We start from the raw sequence: 18,593 nt of genomic DNA, 5'->3' as shown, positions 1-18,593 counted from the left end.
TTTTCACAGCTTGTTTCCAACACACAGGCTAGCTCTGAGACGTAGTCCCACCAGCGTGCCCTGGGCCTTCCACGAGGCCTTGTCCCACTAGGACATGCCTGGAACACCTCCCGCGGGAGGCGACCAGGAGAGCCAGAGCAGCTGGTCCTGATTCGTTGAAGCCATCAGAACAACATCATCCGCAAACTTCAGAGATGAGATCCTGAGGCTCCCAAACCGGACACCCTCCGGCCCCTGGCTGCGCCTAGAAATTCTGTCCATAAAGTAATGAACAGAACCGGTGACAAAGGGCAGCCCTGAGGAGACCAACACGCACCGGGAACAGGTCTGACTTACTGCCGGCAATGCGAACCAAACATATATATATATATATATATATATATATATATATATATATATATATATATATATATATATATATATATGTTTACACATATATATGTTTACACATATAAAACCAGCTTGGGATGAATCATTTGTGTAATGGCTTTGAAAATGTTTTAAAAGAAAAAGTGAATTAAGACACATTAGTGAGCATTTACTCTTTACAGGTTTGAATATAAAAACAACATTCAAGGATCTCCAGGCACTTTGAATAAAAAAATATTGATTCCTAAGTCAAAAATATTTCAGTCTTTTTTTAATAATCAGGCAAGGCAAGGCAACTTTATTTATACCGCGCATTTCGTACACAAGGCAACTCAATGCGCCTGTCAGTGTTATTGTGTCCTGAGCTGGTCCGGCCTACAGTCAGTGGACATTACTGACCCCAGCCCTTCCTTCCTCTGCTCCTCACTGTTTACTGCACAGAGAAGGCTGCCAACTTTCCCTGGTAGTATCACGCTCCCATACACTCATGTCTAAGCAACCATTTATTTCAAATGCTCATATCCCGAGCATTTGAAAGAAATGCTCGGGATATGAGTCGGAGATTTAAAGAGAGAGGATATTCCACACTGTGTCTCCGGCCTATAACAAAGCTCAAAGCTCTAATAGAGAAGACTTACTGATTCAAAAAACAAAACAAAAAGAGAACTCAAACCAAGTGTTTTTGTGACAGAATACAGTACAGAAGCTAATAAAATAAACAGATAATCAAACTAAATTGGAGCACTTTAAGAAGTGACAGCACACTGAGAGACGCTCTCCCAGAGACCCCCAGCATTAGCTTCAGGAAAGCCCCCACTCTTGGTCATCAGCTGGTTCACAGTCGTCTTTCACCAATAAAACATGGCTCAGCACTAAAGCTGGTGCTATCGATGTGCTAACTGTTCTTTTTGTGAAAATATACAAAGAACGAACATCTTCACGGACACAACATCAGGTCAGACTCACAACATTAAAACCATCATCAACTGCAGCGCCACCTCTGTTATAGACTTGAATGTCCCTGCGGTCGATTTTATGTTGGCAGAACAAAACGCAAACTGAAAAACAGACTAGCAGAACACAAACAAGCAATAAGAACTAGCAACCCCCTGTATGGCCATGCATTAAAGATGTTCACCATGGGAATCGCAAAAGCCTTAAAATGTGTGGCTTAGAACAAATACAAGAGACTATCAGACCCTCAAAGCTGTGGAGTACCCTGGCCTCATGGAGAATTAGATTTGTCAGTATTTGTGTCAAATGTATGAATTATTTGCATTTCTCTCTATGGTTTTGTAAAGAACAGTGTATTGTACATATTTTAATGTTTTGTATTCTACAAACCAGGTGACTATGAACACACCCACCTTGGACCAGCCCACTTGGGACATGTGACCAATGCTGTATAGCTGTACAGAGGCAGCATCTCGAGCTTGTCCTGAGGAAGGCCTAGAGCCGAAACAACATTATCCAGCCATGCTTAAATAAAGGCTTTTTATCATCTCTACTTTTGGAGTGCCTCAGTTTGTTTGATGTTTTGCTGAAACTGATCCCTGCACTGAAGAGCCAAGTTTATACAACATCCGAGTAGCACTCCAGCCTCACAATGTTTTCAACTGTTTGCAAAGGAAACCTTGGGATCATCTTAACTGGAGCGGCTCCATTCATTGAACGTACGAACATCAGCCTTTCACCATAAAAACTGATTGCTTTTCATACTGTAAAGAAGAAGGTGAGAGCATCATAGTCCCTGACACACTATTGATGAAAGTCTCACACAACCACATGATGCTAGAGCTTTTTTTTTTGGACCTAAAAAGAGTGTCCGAGAAGAATGCTAAGCTGCAGTTGCACATGGCAACCTCATCAGACTCCTGGAGAGAGAAAATGATGCCTCGAGGACTGAGAATAAGTAAATTCCCATCATTTGGAGCAGATGATATTGAATTCACAAAAAAATGGGAAGCTATTCTGAATAAATGTTCTGTAGACCTCATAAGAAGCAGCAAACCCTAATCCAGAATGAGATGACAACATTAAAGGACGAGCTCTCGGTCCAGTATAAAGAGCACAAACGACCTTTTGAGAAGGAAATAAAAGAAGGATTGGACAAACTGCAACGAGACTTAAAACAAGTTCAAAAGAGACCAGCTGGACTATAAAGAGAATAAGGTCTACAGATGGAGGACCAATATCGACAAGAAAAACCATCAAAGAGAAAGAAAAAGAAGTGTCTCATTTCAATTGCCGAACAGCCAAGATGACTTTTCTGGAGTTGAAGATCAGACCCTTTTTTAGACTCAAGACCAAAAAAGGACAACAGGACTCGAAGGCGCCAAGAGTACCAGAGTAAAACTAAGCAGTTCAAACCTAAGTCCACATTCACACCAAATGTATTTTATAAAAAAGTGACTCCTGACATAGATGCCCTCTTCACATCAAGAAGAAAACCCGCCTATAACTTATCGCAAGAAGAGAAGGAGGCATTAGATGGATCGTCTACTGATGAAAGAATATTATCAAACGAGCAGATGAAGGATGCAGTGGTTTGGGGGAGAGACCAGTATGTTACAGAAGTATTACATCCCTCTACACTCAAACCCACTAGAGGAACTTAAATCTGAGCTCACAACCCTACTCACACATGCTAAAGATGACTTTCTACAATGTAAAACCCCACGTATTCCAACGTTCTACATGCTTCCACAGGTCCAGAAGAACTCGAAAAACCCACCAGGGAGACCCATAATTAGTGGAAATGAATCCCTCACTGAGCTTCTATCTAAAAATATTGACTTCCACATCAAACCACTTGTCAGTTCCCTACCAACCTTCATCCAAGGAAGGAAGGGCGGGGGTTCGAATCCACTGTTTTTGTCTCCTTGGGCAAGACACGTTCACCCACCTTGCCCCAGTGTCTGCGTACATCGGTGTATGAATGAGAGTGTGCATGGGTGGTTCCTTAATGTAAAGCGCTTCATAAGGTCAGACCATTTTTTACCATGTTCCTGGTTTGACATTTGTTGTGCTGTTTATTAATGATCCATAGGCACAAGAAGTGACATACATCGAAGAAGAACCAGAATGCACTGGTTTATATGCGCTTTACATTGCATTATTCAGTCACTCCATACTTGGTGGTGCTACGCTATGCAGCATTATGTTTTAAAGATTTGAACACTCATCAGCCCAGCAAAATAAAGGCTTTTTAAATGTAAATAGAGAATTATAATGTGGAGGAATGCCTTGGTTTTTCATGCTAATGATATGTTTTCCCCATAAAACTGAACATTCAACAAATAACAGCCAACTTTTCATGGCATTTATGAATAAACATGCACTGTATGTTGTAAACCATGTAAGCCTGACCCACCTGCGCCCGAGGTTTGCTGTGTATTTGAGGTACCCGACCCGACCGAATCCACAGGTATGGGGTTGACCTGCGCGTCACTACTGTGCCATTGGTATAAAACTCTGGTTAATACTTACCATGGGCATGATCTTCTCTGTGAGACACAACTCAAACAGAAACCTCCTTCAGCTGTAGGATTTATTTCACTGTCCAACATTCTCTCACTCGTCCCCATAGAAACAGAGGCAGCCACGTCGGGACCGTCCAGCCTCCTCCAGACAATGGCTCTGGTCTGACCGTTAACAGCCCACAGCCTGCCACGTGGTCGTCATGGAAACAGGACTCGGCCGCTCCAATCCTTCCCATGGTGCTTTGTGCTCGGGTCGTTTTTCTGTTCAATGCGACTTAAACGGATTCAAACTGCCAGTCACTGCGCAACACTGTGCAAGTATTTACAAACTTCAGAAAGTATTTGGTTTTCCAAGTACAACAAGTACCAAGAGTAAACTCCAGAACTACTCTTGGACTAAGTGACATATAAGAAAGAAATAATAATAATCTGATTTAAAATCCGCTCTTTAAATGTATTTGGCAGAATAAGCCTCCAAGAATGAAACTTACAACCCTTACGTGTCCAAAAGAACTTAGAAAACTATTATTTTGCAGCTCAGCTGAGGTCAGTGAGTTTGAGGCATGAGTTTGCCAAGACAAAGAATCAATATGGTGCAGTTTAGAACCCAGATAAAGAAGGAAAAAAAGACTAAATGAATGAGTTAAAAGCACCCTGTCTTTATGGTCAAATATTTGAAAGGTTCTGAATCTCCCTCTTCCATATACGAGTTTCCTCCTGCTCATGGTTTTAAATATAAGGTCTGAAAAAGTCCTTCTAATGCTGGTTCAAATGGTTCTGACATCCTTTCAGCAGCGCCAACAAAAATATGATCCTCCAACCCAAGACTTGTACAAATATCTACAATTGTGGGAATGTGAAGCCTGTAAAGGTGGGCCGTCCTACTCAAAACCAGGACCAGAGGTGGGCCGTCCTACTCAAAACCAGGACCAGAGGTGGGCCGTCTTCCTCAAAACCAGGACCAGAGGTGGGCCGTCCTACTCAAAACCAGGACCAGAGGTGGGCCGTCCTACTCAAAACCAGGACCAGAGGTGGGCCGTCCTACTCAAAACCAGGACCAGAGGTGGGCCGTCCTACTCAAAACCAGGACCAGAGGTGGGCCGTCCTACTCAAAACCAGGACCAGAGGTGGGCCGTCCTACTCAAAACCAGGACCAGAGGTGGGCCGTCCTACTCAAACCAGGACCAGAGGTGGGCCGTCCTACTCAAAACCAGGACCAGAGGTGGGCCGTCCTACTCAAACCAGGACCAGAGGTGGGCCGTCCTACTCAAACCAGGACCAGAGGTGGGCCGTCCTACTCAAAACCAGGACCAGAGGTGGGCCGTCTTACTCAAACCAGGACCAGAGGTGGGCCGTCCTACTCAAAACCAGGACCAGAGGTGGGCCGTCCTACTCAAAACCAGGACCAGAGGTGGGCCGTCCTACTCAAAACCAGGACCAGAGGTGGGCCGTCCTACTCAAACCAGGACCAGAGGTGGGCCATCCTACTCAAAACCAGGACCAGAGGTGGGCCGTCCTACTCAAAACCAGGACCAGAGGTGGGCCGTCCTACTCAAACCAGGACCAGAGGTGGGCCATCCTACTCAAAACCAGGACCAGAGGTGGGCCGTCTTACTCAAAACCAGGACCAGAGGTGGGCCGTCTTACTCAAACCAGGACCAGAGGTGGGCCGTCCTACTCAAAACCAGGACCAGAGGTGGGCCGTCCTACTCAAAACCAGGACCAGAGGTGGGCCGTCCTACTCAAAACCAGGACCAGAGGTGGGCCGTCCTACTCAAAACCAGGACCAGAGGTGGGCCGTCCTACTCAAACCAGGACCAGAGGTGGGCCGTCCTACTCAAAACCAGGACCAGAGGTGGGCCGTCCTACTCAAAACCAGGACCAGAGGTGGGCCGTCCTACTCAAAACCAGGACCAGAGGTGGGCCATCCTACTCAAAACCAGGACCAGAGGTGGGCCGTCCTACTCAAAACCAGGACCAGAGGTGGGCCGTGATCATGGAACTAATGTCCATTTACCTGGACTCACAAATACATTTACAAGAGCAACTTCATACCACATCTTATATTAGTTTTAGGGTTAAGGTCTTTTTTTTTTTTTTTTTACAGAAGGATGTTTATTTTTAATTTGAATTATTCAGGTCTGACCCTAAATAAAACATGGTGTAACCGTTATTTACTGATCGTCTGCCTGGCGCAACAACAGCATTGATGAAGACGGAGCTGGCATCTTGTGTACAAATCATTCATTCATTCAGTTCTTTTTATTTGAGCAGCTGAGTTTTCAGCAGATGACATGACGGGAAAAAACAAATAACAGGTATGATGTCCAAAAGGAGTCCAAACTGACGAGTATAAAGAGGCCGAGGGGAAAAGTCTGGTGCCGTCTCCGACTCGCGGGTCGTCATGTACATGGGTGAGTAGATGAAAACCAACTGCTTTCTCATTCATTCGGAATGTATTTAACGTTGGATTGTTTAGTGTTGGACGTCGGCGTCAACGTGTGGCTCTGACCCGTCTGTTCGGCTCCATTTCTGCTTGTAAAATATATGTGTATATATATATGTATATATATATATATCAGCTTCAGTCTCCGGTAAGTGGTAATCTCATTCATTCAATCTTATCTTTCTGGCTGATGATGAGGCCTTAGGTTCTGTGTGTCCGTTGAGCCACACCGGACAGGAGGAGTGTGTTGTGCACGACCTTTGACCTCTGCCGTGCTACAGGGAGCTACAAGTGACTCTGCACTGTGGGCTCAAAATGATGTCTAATTAGGAACTACATTTGAATGATGGTACATAGAACTGGGTCTTTCTGGTCATCGTGTCCATCGACTGGAGCCTCTCCATTGGGGAGGGGTTCGCTTTAGCATGGTGTCCATCGACTGGAGCCTCTCCATTGGGGAGGGGTTCGCTTTAGCATGGCGTCCATCGACTGGAGCCTCTCCATTGGGGAGGGGGTTCACTTTAGCATGGCGTCCATCGACTGGAGCCTCTCCATTGGGGAGGGGTTCGCTTTAGCATGGCGTCCATCGACTGGAGCCTCTCCATGGGGAGGGGTTCGCTTTAGCATGGCGTCCATCGACTGGAGCCTCTCCATTGGGAGGGGTTCGCTTTAGCATCGCGTCCATCGACTGGAGCCTCTCCATTGGGGAGGGGTTCGCTTTAGCATGGCGTCCATCGACTGGAGCCTCTCCATTGGGGAGGGGTTCGCTTTAGCATCGCGTCCATCGACTGGAGCCTCTCCATTGGGGAGGGGTTCGCTTTAGCATCGCGTCCATCGACTGGAGCCTCTCCATTGGGGAGGGGTTCGCTTTAGCATCGCGTCCATCGACTGGAGCCTCTCCATTGGGAGGGGTTCGCTTTAGCATCGCGTCCATCGACTGGAGCCTCTCCATTGGGGAGGGGTTCGCTTTAGCATCGCGTCCATCGACTGGAGCCTCTCCATTGGGGAGGGGTTCGCTTTAGCATGGCGTCCATCGACTGGAGCCTCTCCATTGGGAGGGGTTCGCTTTAGCATGGCGTCCATCGACTGGAGCCTCTCCATTGGGGAGCGGTTCGCTTTAGCATCACGTCCATCGACTGGAGCCTCTCCATTGGGGAGGGGTTCGCTTTAGCATGGCGTCCATCGACTGGAGCCTCTCCATTGGGGAGGGGTTCGCTTTAGCATGGCGTCCATCGACTGGAGCCTCTCCATTGGGGAGGGGTTCGCTTTAGCATCGTGTCCATCGACTGGAGCCTCTCCATTGGGGAGGGGTTCGCTTTAGCATCGCGTCCATCGACTGGAGCCTCTCCATTGGGGAGGGGTTCGCTTTAGCATGGCGTCCATCGACTGGAGCCTCTCCATTGGGGAGGGGGTTCACTTTAGCATGGCGTCCATCGACTGGAGCCTCTCCATTGGGGAGGGGTTCGCTTTAGCATGGCGTCCATCGACTGGAGCCTCTCCATGGGGAGGGGTTCGCTTTAGCATGGCGTCCATCGACTGGAGCCTCTCCATTGGGAGGGGTTCGCTTTAGCATCGCGTCCATCGACTGGAGCCTCTCCATTGGGGAGGGGTTCGCTTTAGCATGGCGTCCATCGACTGGAGCCTCTCCATTGGGGAGGGGTTCGCTTTAGCATCACGTCCATCGACTGGAGCCTCTCCATTGGGGAGGGGTTCGCTTTAGCATGGCGTCCATCGACTGGAGCCTCTCCATTGGGAGGGGTTCGCTTTAGCATGGCGTCCATCGACTGGAGCCTCTCCATTGGGGAGGGGTTCGCTTTAGCATGGCGTCCATCGACTGGAGCCTCTCCATTGGGAGGGGTTCGCTTTAGCATCGCGTCCCTCGACTGGAGCCTCTCCATTGGGGAGGGGTTCGCTTTAGCATGGCGTCCCTCGACTGGAGCCTCTCCATTGGGGAGGGGTTCGCTTTAGCATCGCGTCCATCGACTGGAGCCTCTCCATTGGGAGGGGTTCGCTTTAGCATCACGTCCATCGACTGGAGCCTCTCCATTGGGGAGGGGTTCGCTTTAGCATGGCGTCCCTCGACTGGAGCCTCTCCATTGGGGAGGGGTTCGCTTTAGCATCGCGTCCCTCGACTGGAGCCTCTCCATTGGGGAGGGGTTCGCTTTAGCATGGCGTCCATCGACTGGAGCCTCTCCATTGGGGAGGGGTTCGCTTAAGCATCGTGTCCATCGACTGGAGCCTCTCCATTGGGGAGGGGGTTCGCTTAAGCATCGTGTCCCTCGACTGGAGCCTCTCCATTGGGGAGGGGGTTCGCTTTAGCATCGTGTCCATCGACTGGAGCCTCTCCATTGGGGAGGGGTTCGCTTTAGCCCTGCGTTGCTATTGGACTTAAACGTGTGGAGTCATGAGTGCCAAAAGCACAACCGTTTGAACAAGGTAACCAAGCTCCTGGTGCTCCCAAAGTACTGCACAAAATGAATTACAACACTGGTGTATTTGTACTTTTGATTTAGTTTTTAGCGAATGGTGTGACTGTGTGTGAGTGTGTTTAAAACAACTTAGAATTATTCAATCATTGTAGTATTTGTCTAGAGTCTGCATGTAGAAACACAAGCGGTAATTAACAATTGGTAATTAACAGCAAATTGATTTCTCTAAAGAAATATATTGTCCCTTTCATCTGCAGTGCACGTCAAACGCAGCTCAAATCTGCAGTGTGTGGATCGCGGTCAGCACAAACGCTCATCATGTGGCTCCTGAAAAACTCAACTCTGCACTTCTCCTTTTGGTACATGAAGTTGTGATGTACATTTGAAGTAAATCCACTGTAATACACTGGTGCACTCTTGTCTGTGGTGCTTGATAAACCGTGGGTCAGTTGGTCATGACTCAGCAGATTCTAAATGTGTCCTGCTGCTCAGAAACTGCTCGTTTCCCACATCAGATCAATACGAGGACCGAAGACATCGCTATGGCTAAACATGAGCTACACAAGAACATGGAGAATCCCATTCTCCAGTGTATAGCATTGTATAACTGACTCCTCTGACCATTTCCCATCCCCTCTGGGTTTCAGAATTGTCAAAGGCTTTTTGAAACTGTAGTAGTTTTAAAACTAGTGACCACAGCGTGTTTATATTAAAAAAAAACAAAAACAAAAAAACAATACTGAATCCTGGAATATACCAGTATAATCAGTCCTGTGTGTTTTATGGGTGTGAGTGACCACAGAGCTGCTGAGCTCCATCGTAAAGTAGAAATATTATCACAAAAAAGGTCAATTATAATTGTATTACATGTTAATGTAATGCTTTTACATATGACACGTTAGACACAATTTTTGCTAAAACATAGTTAACGCAATATATTTTTAGGATTTTGCCAAACATAGTACCCGGCTTTCCTTAGTTTGGCCATTTTTATGATGCTCATAGTTCCACTTCCTTATTGGACACAAACAGGAAGTGACATAGATGAAGATAAACCATTTTAAAGTGTTGCCGTGCCGACCGTGTTAAGTGAAATGAGTGAGTCAAACTGCTATAGATACAGACGCATCTCGTCATAGAAGAGGGCGTGGCTTCGCCGAGGGGGAAAATAGAATCTTTAGAGAAACACAATTTTCCCTCTTTTTAGCCATTTTCTGGTGGAATATCAACTTATTTATCACATATAAATAAAGTCAAGTGTAAATCAGGCCCATATGGATATTTTCTCACAGCAGATTGTTCAGTAGAAGTGAAAAAACGGCAGTTGTAGCTAGTGCTAGCTAACCGTTAGCATTAGCCCGATGCTAACATGTAGCATCAAGTTAGCATTCTCCGTTATTCATGTATTTATGGGCTGTTGAACCACTTTGCTCCGCCCCATGTCTTTGTATCTTTATTTAGTAGAAACTATTTTCATATTTTAGCATTTGTTACAGTAGTTTTTGAATAATTAGAGAAAATATACATTTAAAAAAATAAAAAAAATCCCCCTTAACTGTTTTCAAACATGACCATATATGGGCGATTCCAGAGATGCCGTCTGTATCTATGGAATTGTACCTTCCTCTATGTCACTTCCTGTTAGCAGCTTAAAAATTCAAATAAAAATAACTTTTCTGCTCAACATTTCCTTGTTAAAACTGCTGCTTCACTGAAATAAAGTCATTATGCAAATGAGGAACTTGTAACTGATGTTCTCTTTCTAAATAAGTGATGTTTTCATATGCACTGGTGAAGTGCTGGGTCGTCTCATGATGGGAAGGTTGGGGTTCGACTCCCGCCTCCTGAAGGTGCACACTGTCATTGTGTCATTGAGCAAGACACTTGACCCACCTGACCAAACAACAGTCTGACCTCAACACGACTGTCACTAATTGCATTGATATTTAGTTGAATATGTATTAGTTACACCATTGTTCCATAGCCTTGTATGTGTGATCTATATGAGCTGCTCTTTCTGATCACAAAGTAACGCTTCTTGGGAGGATCCTGCAGATGTGGCCATGGGGACATCACTGGGAGCACATCTGCACCTCATCTGCACCACACAGTGAGCAGTGGTGCTGAAGGACAGCGCCCCAGTGCCTCGCGCCCCAGAGCCTCGCGCCGCCTTCACTCCTGCCAAACTCCAAACTAAACGCCTGGACACGACCCGCTGCGCCCTGGTATCACCACATGATCTCATCACTTATTGCTTTGTGCCAAACTCCGTGCCATCTGACGCGCTCCAGCCCCCCTCCCTCCCTCCCTCCCTCCAGGTCCGGCTCTGATACGATTCACGGAAGAAAACCTGGAATAGAAGCGACACCAGTGCATAGAGACGGGCTACAGGTAATTTATCTCCTTTTCCAATCCGACATCCTCCCATACAGTCTGGTCTGGAACCGCATCTAAGACTGTGACTCGACACATCATCTGTGATCGACTCAAATGTTAAAACCCACTGCGGACTTTCTGGTTCTCCTCTCTGCAGTCGGATCTCGCGGACTTCCCCGTATCCAAACCAAACAAAGGCGGTGTCTGTCCATCCTCTGTCCGCGGAGAGACGCACGAGGCTCCATCTCCCAGCTCGCTCCACTCCCTGCGTCTGCGCCCACACTTCGCCTCCCACCCCCGCCTAGAAGAGGACATGTCTCGCTCCGGGGAAGTGGCCTCCTTGAGCCCCCCGATGACCAGACAGGGCCAGTTCTGCGGCGTGTTCTGCCCCGTGGACGGAGCCGAGGGCGCGGGACTGGGCTTGGACGCGTGCCGGGGCCGGGGGCGCAGCAGCGGCGGCGGGACCGACGACCGGCTCACGGAGACCTCCCAGCCCACGAGGAAGGTGCAGATCCGGGAGAGCAGAGGCAAGGAGGCGCTGCAGAACCTGGACCACAGGGTGAGCTTTATGCATGGATCATAGTGAGGTGCGTGCGCGTGAGGGCTGGGCAGGTGTCGGGGATGTACGAGTTGGAGAGAAGTTGCACTGCCTACATTTCCCATGATGCAGCGTGATGTAACAGGGTAGAGTGGCGGAGGCAGAGGGAGTGGCTGCCTGGGCTCATACTTGTCATAAAAAATCGCTGGTACTGTTTGGTATCCATGGTTACGGTCCAGGGTTTTTGGTGTGACTGCTGAAGTGTGATGTTTGTGCAGTCTATACAAGGCTATCGGACTTATGGTGGACACTCAGGATCATCTGCAGTTTCACACATGTTTTACTTCACTCATGTTGATAATGAGGCTACAGGACAAATGTTTAGGCCGTAAGATGCTTTTCATGGTTTACATCAACTACAAAACAGTTTAGGTTTGTATGAAAAGGGATTTATAAATAGTCTTTGCTTTGATTTTTACACGTTTGTGAACTTTTTCCCCGACAATGGCGACTAAAACATGGTTGATCCTGATAACGGGCCTGTGCATGAGCAGCACAGCCTTCATTCACTATGGGTCTGGTTCAGTGTCTCTCAACTGGCGGATCAGCAGTGGCTTGGGCCAATCATGTCGCAGTATTGGAATGAGTGGGCGGGTGTAACAATGCAACTTAAAACACGAGGTGCTACTACATTATAGAATTACAAGCGCACACGACATTTTTCAAATTACAATCATTTTAATTGTGTTTTTTAAGACTTCGCTGTGATTGGCTAAAACGAGGGATGCTGTGCCCACTTCTCATCAGAGTTGAGCGATGTCAGCTTAATGTTAATGACGATGTTTACAGTGAATCATCATGATGGATAATATCGTCTATCGCATTTCTAAAGACATTTACATGGCCTGTATTTAGGCTGCATGTCATATACGTTTGGAAAATGTGAGATTGCAAGATAAATGGATCTAAACTAAACATGAGCTGAACAGAGTCATGGACTTTTGCAACAGAAATGTGTTAAAGCTCCGGTGTAAAAGAGGAGGACGACTTATTCAGACTTGTCATCTGCTCCTCAAGATCAAGGCTCTTACTCTTATACAAGTGTAAATTGGAGCTTATTATTAGCACTTTTCTCAATTTGTACGTAATGTTTAAGAGACAGTGGGTGAAAGGGACGATATTTAGCAGTTTGATCGTTTGTGAAGCTGCTCCACGTGTCGCCTGATCCATGTGGCCTCGTACCTCCTGCACCGCCTCTTTCTATCCTCACTCCTCCCCCTCAGTCCTTCATGAGAACATCCAAATCCACGCGCTCTCAGCTAGCTCTGATGTGAGAGCCATCGCGGCACTAAGCTGTTTAGTTGCCGACCGAAAAGCAAAGCAGAACCATGCGGTGTTAAACAGTGAAGCTGCTGGTAGAGAGAGCGCCCCGTGTGGTCAGAAGCAGCGCTGCGGAACACGTCTCTGGCTACTTGAACTAGCGTGAATATTAGTTCTATTCATGATTTAATACAGTGCAATCCCTGCAAAGTCTTTAGGTTTACAAGGCCAACAGGAGATCAGTGTGTGTTTTTGACAGAAGGGGGCGTGGCATCACGATGGTTGCTGGTATCAATGGTATCGTCCATCGGAAAAAACCCTAATTGATGCCTCATTTCAATCAGTCTAGACCAGCTGTGTCTGAAAGGTAGCCTACCACCACCATCACCAAGTCTGGATTGAATAAACTGTAACTAGTGTTGCACTGGGCGTGGCCAAAGAAAGTGGGACCAAAGTGTTTGAATAGTTAATGAGTGGTAAATATTAGATGAAAGCTCTGGCCTAGTGAACTACACTCAGTCAAGGAACACAAACCATTCTGCCTCTGAGTGGAGCAAGTGAAAAGAAATGTTTCCTGCAGATTTTGGGGAATCCTATGGTCGCCCACTGTCGCCTGTTCTTTGTTCAACTCTACTTTTTCATGATGGAGCTTCCCATTAGCCCTCTAACAAATCACACCTCAATGAAAGATCAATACGGGCCTCAGTGTGGGACATGCACTGGCACAGATGGAGTGTGCCTTCATCTTACTGCAGCGATGCGTTTAATGCTCCACGTGTGTGGTAAAGCCTAGCGCTGGGTGGAGCCGGGCTGGGAGAATGACTTGCATCTTGAGAATGGGCTGTCAGTCAGACTGTGGGAAGGACAAAAGAGCTGAGTGGAGGGGATTGGAAAGCTATTGCTGAGATCATGATTCAAGTTGAACATTTATGACTGATTTCAGTTGTTAGGTAGAGTGCAGCAAAAACAGGCAGTTTACACAAGTAAGTGTCCAGGGGTTGCATTATTGGGTCTGACCTGGATTGGTGGAAGTGCAGCCTGGATGTTAACACTGAGTGGTTAGTTGGATCCTGTTAAGGATGGTGTAATGGTGGTGTGAGCTTCAGTCTCATGTTTCATATTGATCTACAGAATCAGCAACACAATCCACTCTGTCTCTTCAACCACACCCCTCAAATCTCTCTCACATTCTCTGCTACGCCCCAGCGCCGCCGCCTTTAAATCAGACCCCATCATCTCGTCAAGGATTTAGACAAACATTCTGATGCCGATTAGAAACAATTTATTAATTATTGTATATTTTGTCAGGACTGCACATGGGAATGAACACACATGATCTAAACACGCCATGGGCCACCACTCGCAATCTCAAGCATGCTCTCATTCGTCCTGGTCTATTGCACATGTTTTTAGTTGTCGGGAAGCCTGGGGGAAACCTTCGCAGACATGAGGAGAACATACAAACTCCACGCAGAAAGGCCCCGCCCTGTTTGGGAATTGAACCCCCGAACCTTCTTGAGAAGTACGAGAGCTAGCTTCTGCACCACCGCACTACACTATTGTTCAGGTGTCGTGAAGTATATGATCACTGAACTGAAACCATAACAGCGGCTTGTCATTCTGACCTCCATATGTTTGTCTTAACATCATCCTACTTTGATCCTTTTACTGTTTCTATTCTTATTTTCAGTCAAATTGCTAGAATGAACGAGCTTCAGATTAAAAAAAGGGCTCAGCATATTTGAACAAGCTTGTTTTAATCTTTACTCACAGTCTGTGGCATTGGAAAAGTATCAGCAGTTTTTTTTGTTTAGCCACAGGCTGGTTATACATCCCGCTCTTTATCTTCTCTCACAAACTCATTACATACACAAGACTAAAACGAACTAGTACATCGGCCCCCCTTTAACTTTTCCACATTTTGCCACACTATGGACCCTAAACAATTTTTTTTTTATAAATATAAAACTGAAAAGTGAGATATGCATAAGTACCGGCCCCCCTTTCCTTCTAGTGCAACCAGTTGCCTTCAGACGTTGCCTGATGATTTCTGAATGATCACATGTTGACCCAATGATTGAATCGAGTCTACCTGTGTGTGATCTAGTTTCAAGTTTCAAGTTTCAAGTTTAATGGTTTTGTAAAGCCCAATATCACAACAGAAGTCGCCTCAAAGGGCTGCAACAAACATCAAGGCAATAAAACACAGCAATAAATATGACAATTAAAAGTTCAGGTGAATCCAGGCAAATATAATGTCCAAAGGCAGCGACGAGCGGCGTGGGCGTCCCCCGTCCTTAGACTCTCCAGTACGGCAAGGAAAAACTCAAAAACCCGGCAGGAGAAAAGAGAAACCTTGGGGAGAACCACAGAAGGAGAGATCCACTCCCATGGACGGACAGGCTATAGAGACCCAGGGCCGAAGGATCCCTCAGCAGACGGGCCAAGATCACAGACCGTCCAGTCCTCAGATTCCAGAATGCCAGTTCCTCCGTTCACCCAGGTTCCTCCATTTGATCTAGACAGGCATCTGTCTAGATCCAAAGTCAGTTCAAGTTTATACTTGTCAATAACGTCATCCTGGACCTGTGTGTTCGTGGACTTCATGATGCTTCTGCTCCACAATAGTTAACAGACCTGAGACCATCACAGAGCAGCTGTATCTGAACTGACATTAGATCACACACAGGTAGACTCGATTTAGTCACATGTGATCATTCAGAAATCATCAGGGAACGTCTGAAGGCAATTGGTTTCACTAAATCATGTATAAATTTCATTTCACTTCACAATCGTGTGTCAAACTTGACACATTTTTAACAAAATAAAAAAAAAAGAAACAAAAGTTAAATGGTATGATAAGAGGCAGATGATGTTATTTTTGGCTCTTGGCTGCAATGGATTCCATTTTTGGCTGCCAACAAATAATCATTGGGCAACAGGCTATTTGGAATATTTTGTTGCATTTGGCCACTTTCAACCTGCTACTTCAACCAGCCTTGTTTTCTCTAATCTAGGCCATACCGAGACAAATCCATAGTAAAACAAGAGACAATAGTAAAACAATAGTTAGGAGGGTTGCATACCATTCCTTTTTTCTCAGATAGATCCATCTAAGCCAAGGCTAGTCTGATCTCTTTAGTCATGCTGTTTTCTGTGAATGAGGCGCTCTCTGGGAGTTGTAGCAGGGCGAGGTTCTGCACTCAGTATGATGAATCTGCAAACCGGAGTCCAGCACAGTCAGGACAGCAGATATAAGACCAGTAACTGTGCCGTCTCTGCTCATGCTTTCTTCATGTTTGATATAACTTCCTTGTTATGATTTATAGAATAAAATGATTGTATTATTTATTTCGATTGTAGTTATACAATGTATATACAGTATATATATATATGTATATATCTTTAGGTATTCCCAGGCAAAGCGAGAGACTAGTCCCTCATGTGCGTAGTTCCTGTGGGGAATTCACATGTTCTAGCTGTGTGTGAGTTTCCTCTGAGTGCTCCAGTTTCCCATCACTGAAACAAACATGCAGACTTCCTTCTCGTGCCAGGTAAAGCCTGGCTCAATGTACAGTAGGTGGGCCCCCATGCACTGCCCTGCAGTCGCTCACTGCTCCTCACAGATTGCCTTGGCATCGACGGATGCATCAAATGCAGTGGACACATTTCCCAAAGGGGACAACAATGCACAGCTTAAACTAACTCTTACTGGTTCCCTAGAAAGAAGAATCTCCCCCGTTTACCTGAGCTCCTCACCAGTGCTTCATTTGTAAATGAGTAGTTTCAAGAACAGGCCAAAACAATTACCGGGACACTCTCATTAAACACCATCATATCATCTCCTCAAAAAGAGTTCCTGGATCCTTCACCCTGAAAAACTGAAAGATGAGGGAATGCACGGCCGAAACCAGACGCCGTCGGAACCGCTGAGTCCAGATATGCAATGTGTGTAACTGCCCAGCTTTCGGCCTTAATAACTTACGTGTGACCATAGAAAACGTTTGCAAATTGAGAGCAGTTAAATGAGCGTGATTAAGGAGAGAGCTTCTTCCCACAGACTATTTGCTTCAGGAACACCCTGTAATATTTTTGTACAAACAATATTTTTTCATTTCAGATTTCCTATGTTGAACCCTAAGTTTCTGTGCTTTGTTTTTTGCAACATGAAATAAAGACCCCTGTGTGTGCATTTGGGCTAAAACAGCTGATGAAACTGTTCCTGTCCCTCCACGTCCCCCACATTACACAAACACTTTTACTACTATTTCAGTGGGTCACCCTACTTCACTTTCAACAGGCACAATGATACAAATTTAAAATAAATGGAATAAATGAACACTATTGTTCATCATACTAACCGTGACAATCCAATACAAAGCCATAAACCGCTTGTAGCAAAGAGAGTCTGACCGCGGTCCTGAATGTGCAGTGAGCTCCGGTCTGCAGCTTCGTGTGAACCCCCCGCGCATGCGCTGTTCGCCTGTTATCTGAGCGCGCCCCAGCCGGAGCCCCTCCTCCTGCGCCCCCCCCGCCTCCTGCCTCTCCTCTCCCGTTGTGTCTCTGACTCCTTGTCGGCTCTTTGCTGCATCGGACCCGGGGAGGCTGCCTGCCGCCACTGCCGCTTCACAACCCGCCCCAGAGCTCACACATCCTCAGACTGACCTGTTCCCCGGGACCGGTTTCATCTGTTTTTAAAGGATATCCCCGTGACCGGCTGATAATCCCCGCTCCATCCGCCGACATGTCTGGATACCAGGGCAAGAAGAACATACCGCGCATTACCGTGAGTTACAGTAACGGTCACCGGTGTATTACACGGTTATCTCTTCCTTTGCGGTCCGTTTTCAGCACGTGTGTTTGGAATAATCGTGTATCGGTTGTAAAATCACACAAAACGTTGGTCTTAAATTGAGCACGCGCGCGACTGTTGACGTCGTTTTTCACGCCGTTCGTAAAATCTACCGCGAAACCACGACCTGTTTCTTTTTCTTTCTGCACATTTGACTTGACCACGTCCAGCTCGGGGTCCCGTGGCGGCAGGCCGGTGTGAGGCCGGTGTGAGGCCGGTGTGAGGCCGGTGTGAGGCCGGTGTGAGGCTGCTTCCTCCGGGGGTGTTGCCTGTCACTTGTCGGCTCCTCAAACCCAGTGGAAACATGGATGCTAATCTGTCGGCTAGCTGTAATTTAGCATTATTATTTAGCAGCTATTTCTTTGTTCATTGTGCATTAGGTGCTCCATTAGCCACACTAGCTACCAGCTTTACTATTAAGACATGTACTATTGTTCTGTTATTCTCATGCATTGTCTCATCACTGGAGCTAAATCTGCTGCTCTTTGTTAACATATTGTATCTATTGCACCTTTTGCTACACACATAATAACCTCTGTTTTTTTTGTGTTGTATCTTCAGTAAGCGGTTTTAATCCAGGATGTTTGTTCATCCAGGGAGAGGCAGAGGCAGAGATGAAATGGAAAGTGCAGCTGAAACAGGGAGGGGAGCTGGAAAAGGGAGGGGACTCTCTCTGGATCTGCTGCTGCTGTTCCTCTAAGCTGAGGGGAGTGAATGAGGCCGCCTGGCTGCATGGATGGGATGGATGGGATGTGTGCATGCCGCAGAAGGAATAAGGAGG

General features: G+C 46.5%; 1 protein-coding gene across 2 annotated transcripts in view; it reads left to right on the top strand.

Annotated features, from left to right (window-relative positions):
* Positions 1-11,344: 11,344 nt before the first annotated feature.
* The window catches only part of LOC306981637 (dihydropyrimidinase-related protein 2), a 39,770-nt gene continuing 32,521 nt past the window's right edge, over positions 11,345-18,593 (top strand). The window contains exon 1 of one of the 2 annotated variants that reach the window (XM_079581264.1): positions 11,345-11,661. In XM_079581264.1, coding sequence (XP_079437390.1) covers positions 11,416-11,661 — 246 coding nt within the window. In that variant the 5' untranslated portion in view covers positions 11,345-11,415. Of the gene's footprint in view, positions 11,662-17,687; positions 17,747-18,593 lie in introns of those variants that run through there. The other variant, XM_079581265.1, reaches the window with a different exon arrangement.

This window comes from Gobius niger (genome assembly GCF_951799975.1).
Source record: "Gobius niger genome assembly, chromosome: 22".
Classification (NCBI taxonomy): domain Eukaryota; kingdom Metazoa; phylum Chordata; class Actinopteri; order Gobiiformes; family Gobiidae; genus Gobius; species Gobius niger.
This window is presented reverse-complemented; position numbering and strand designations above follow the sequence as displayed.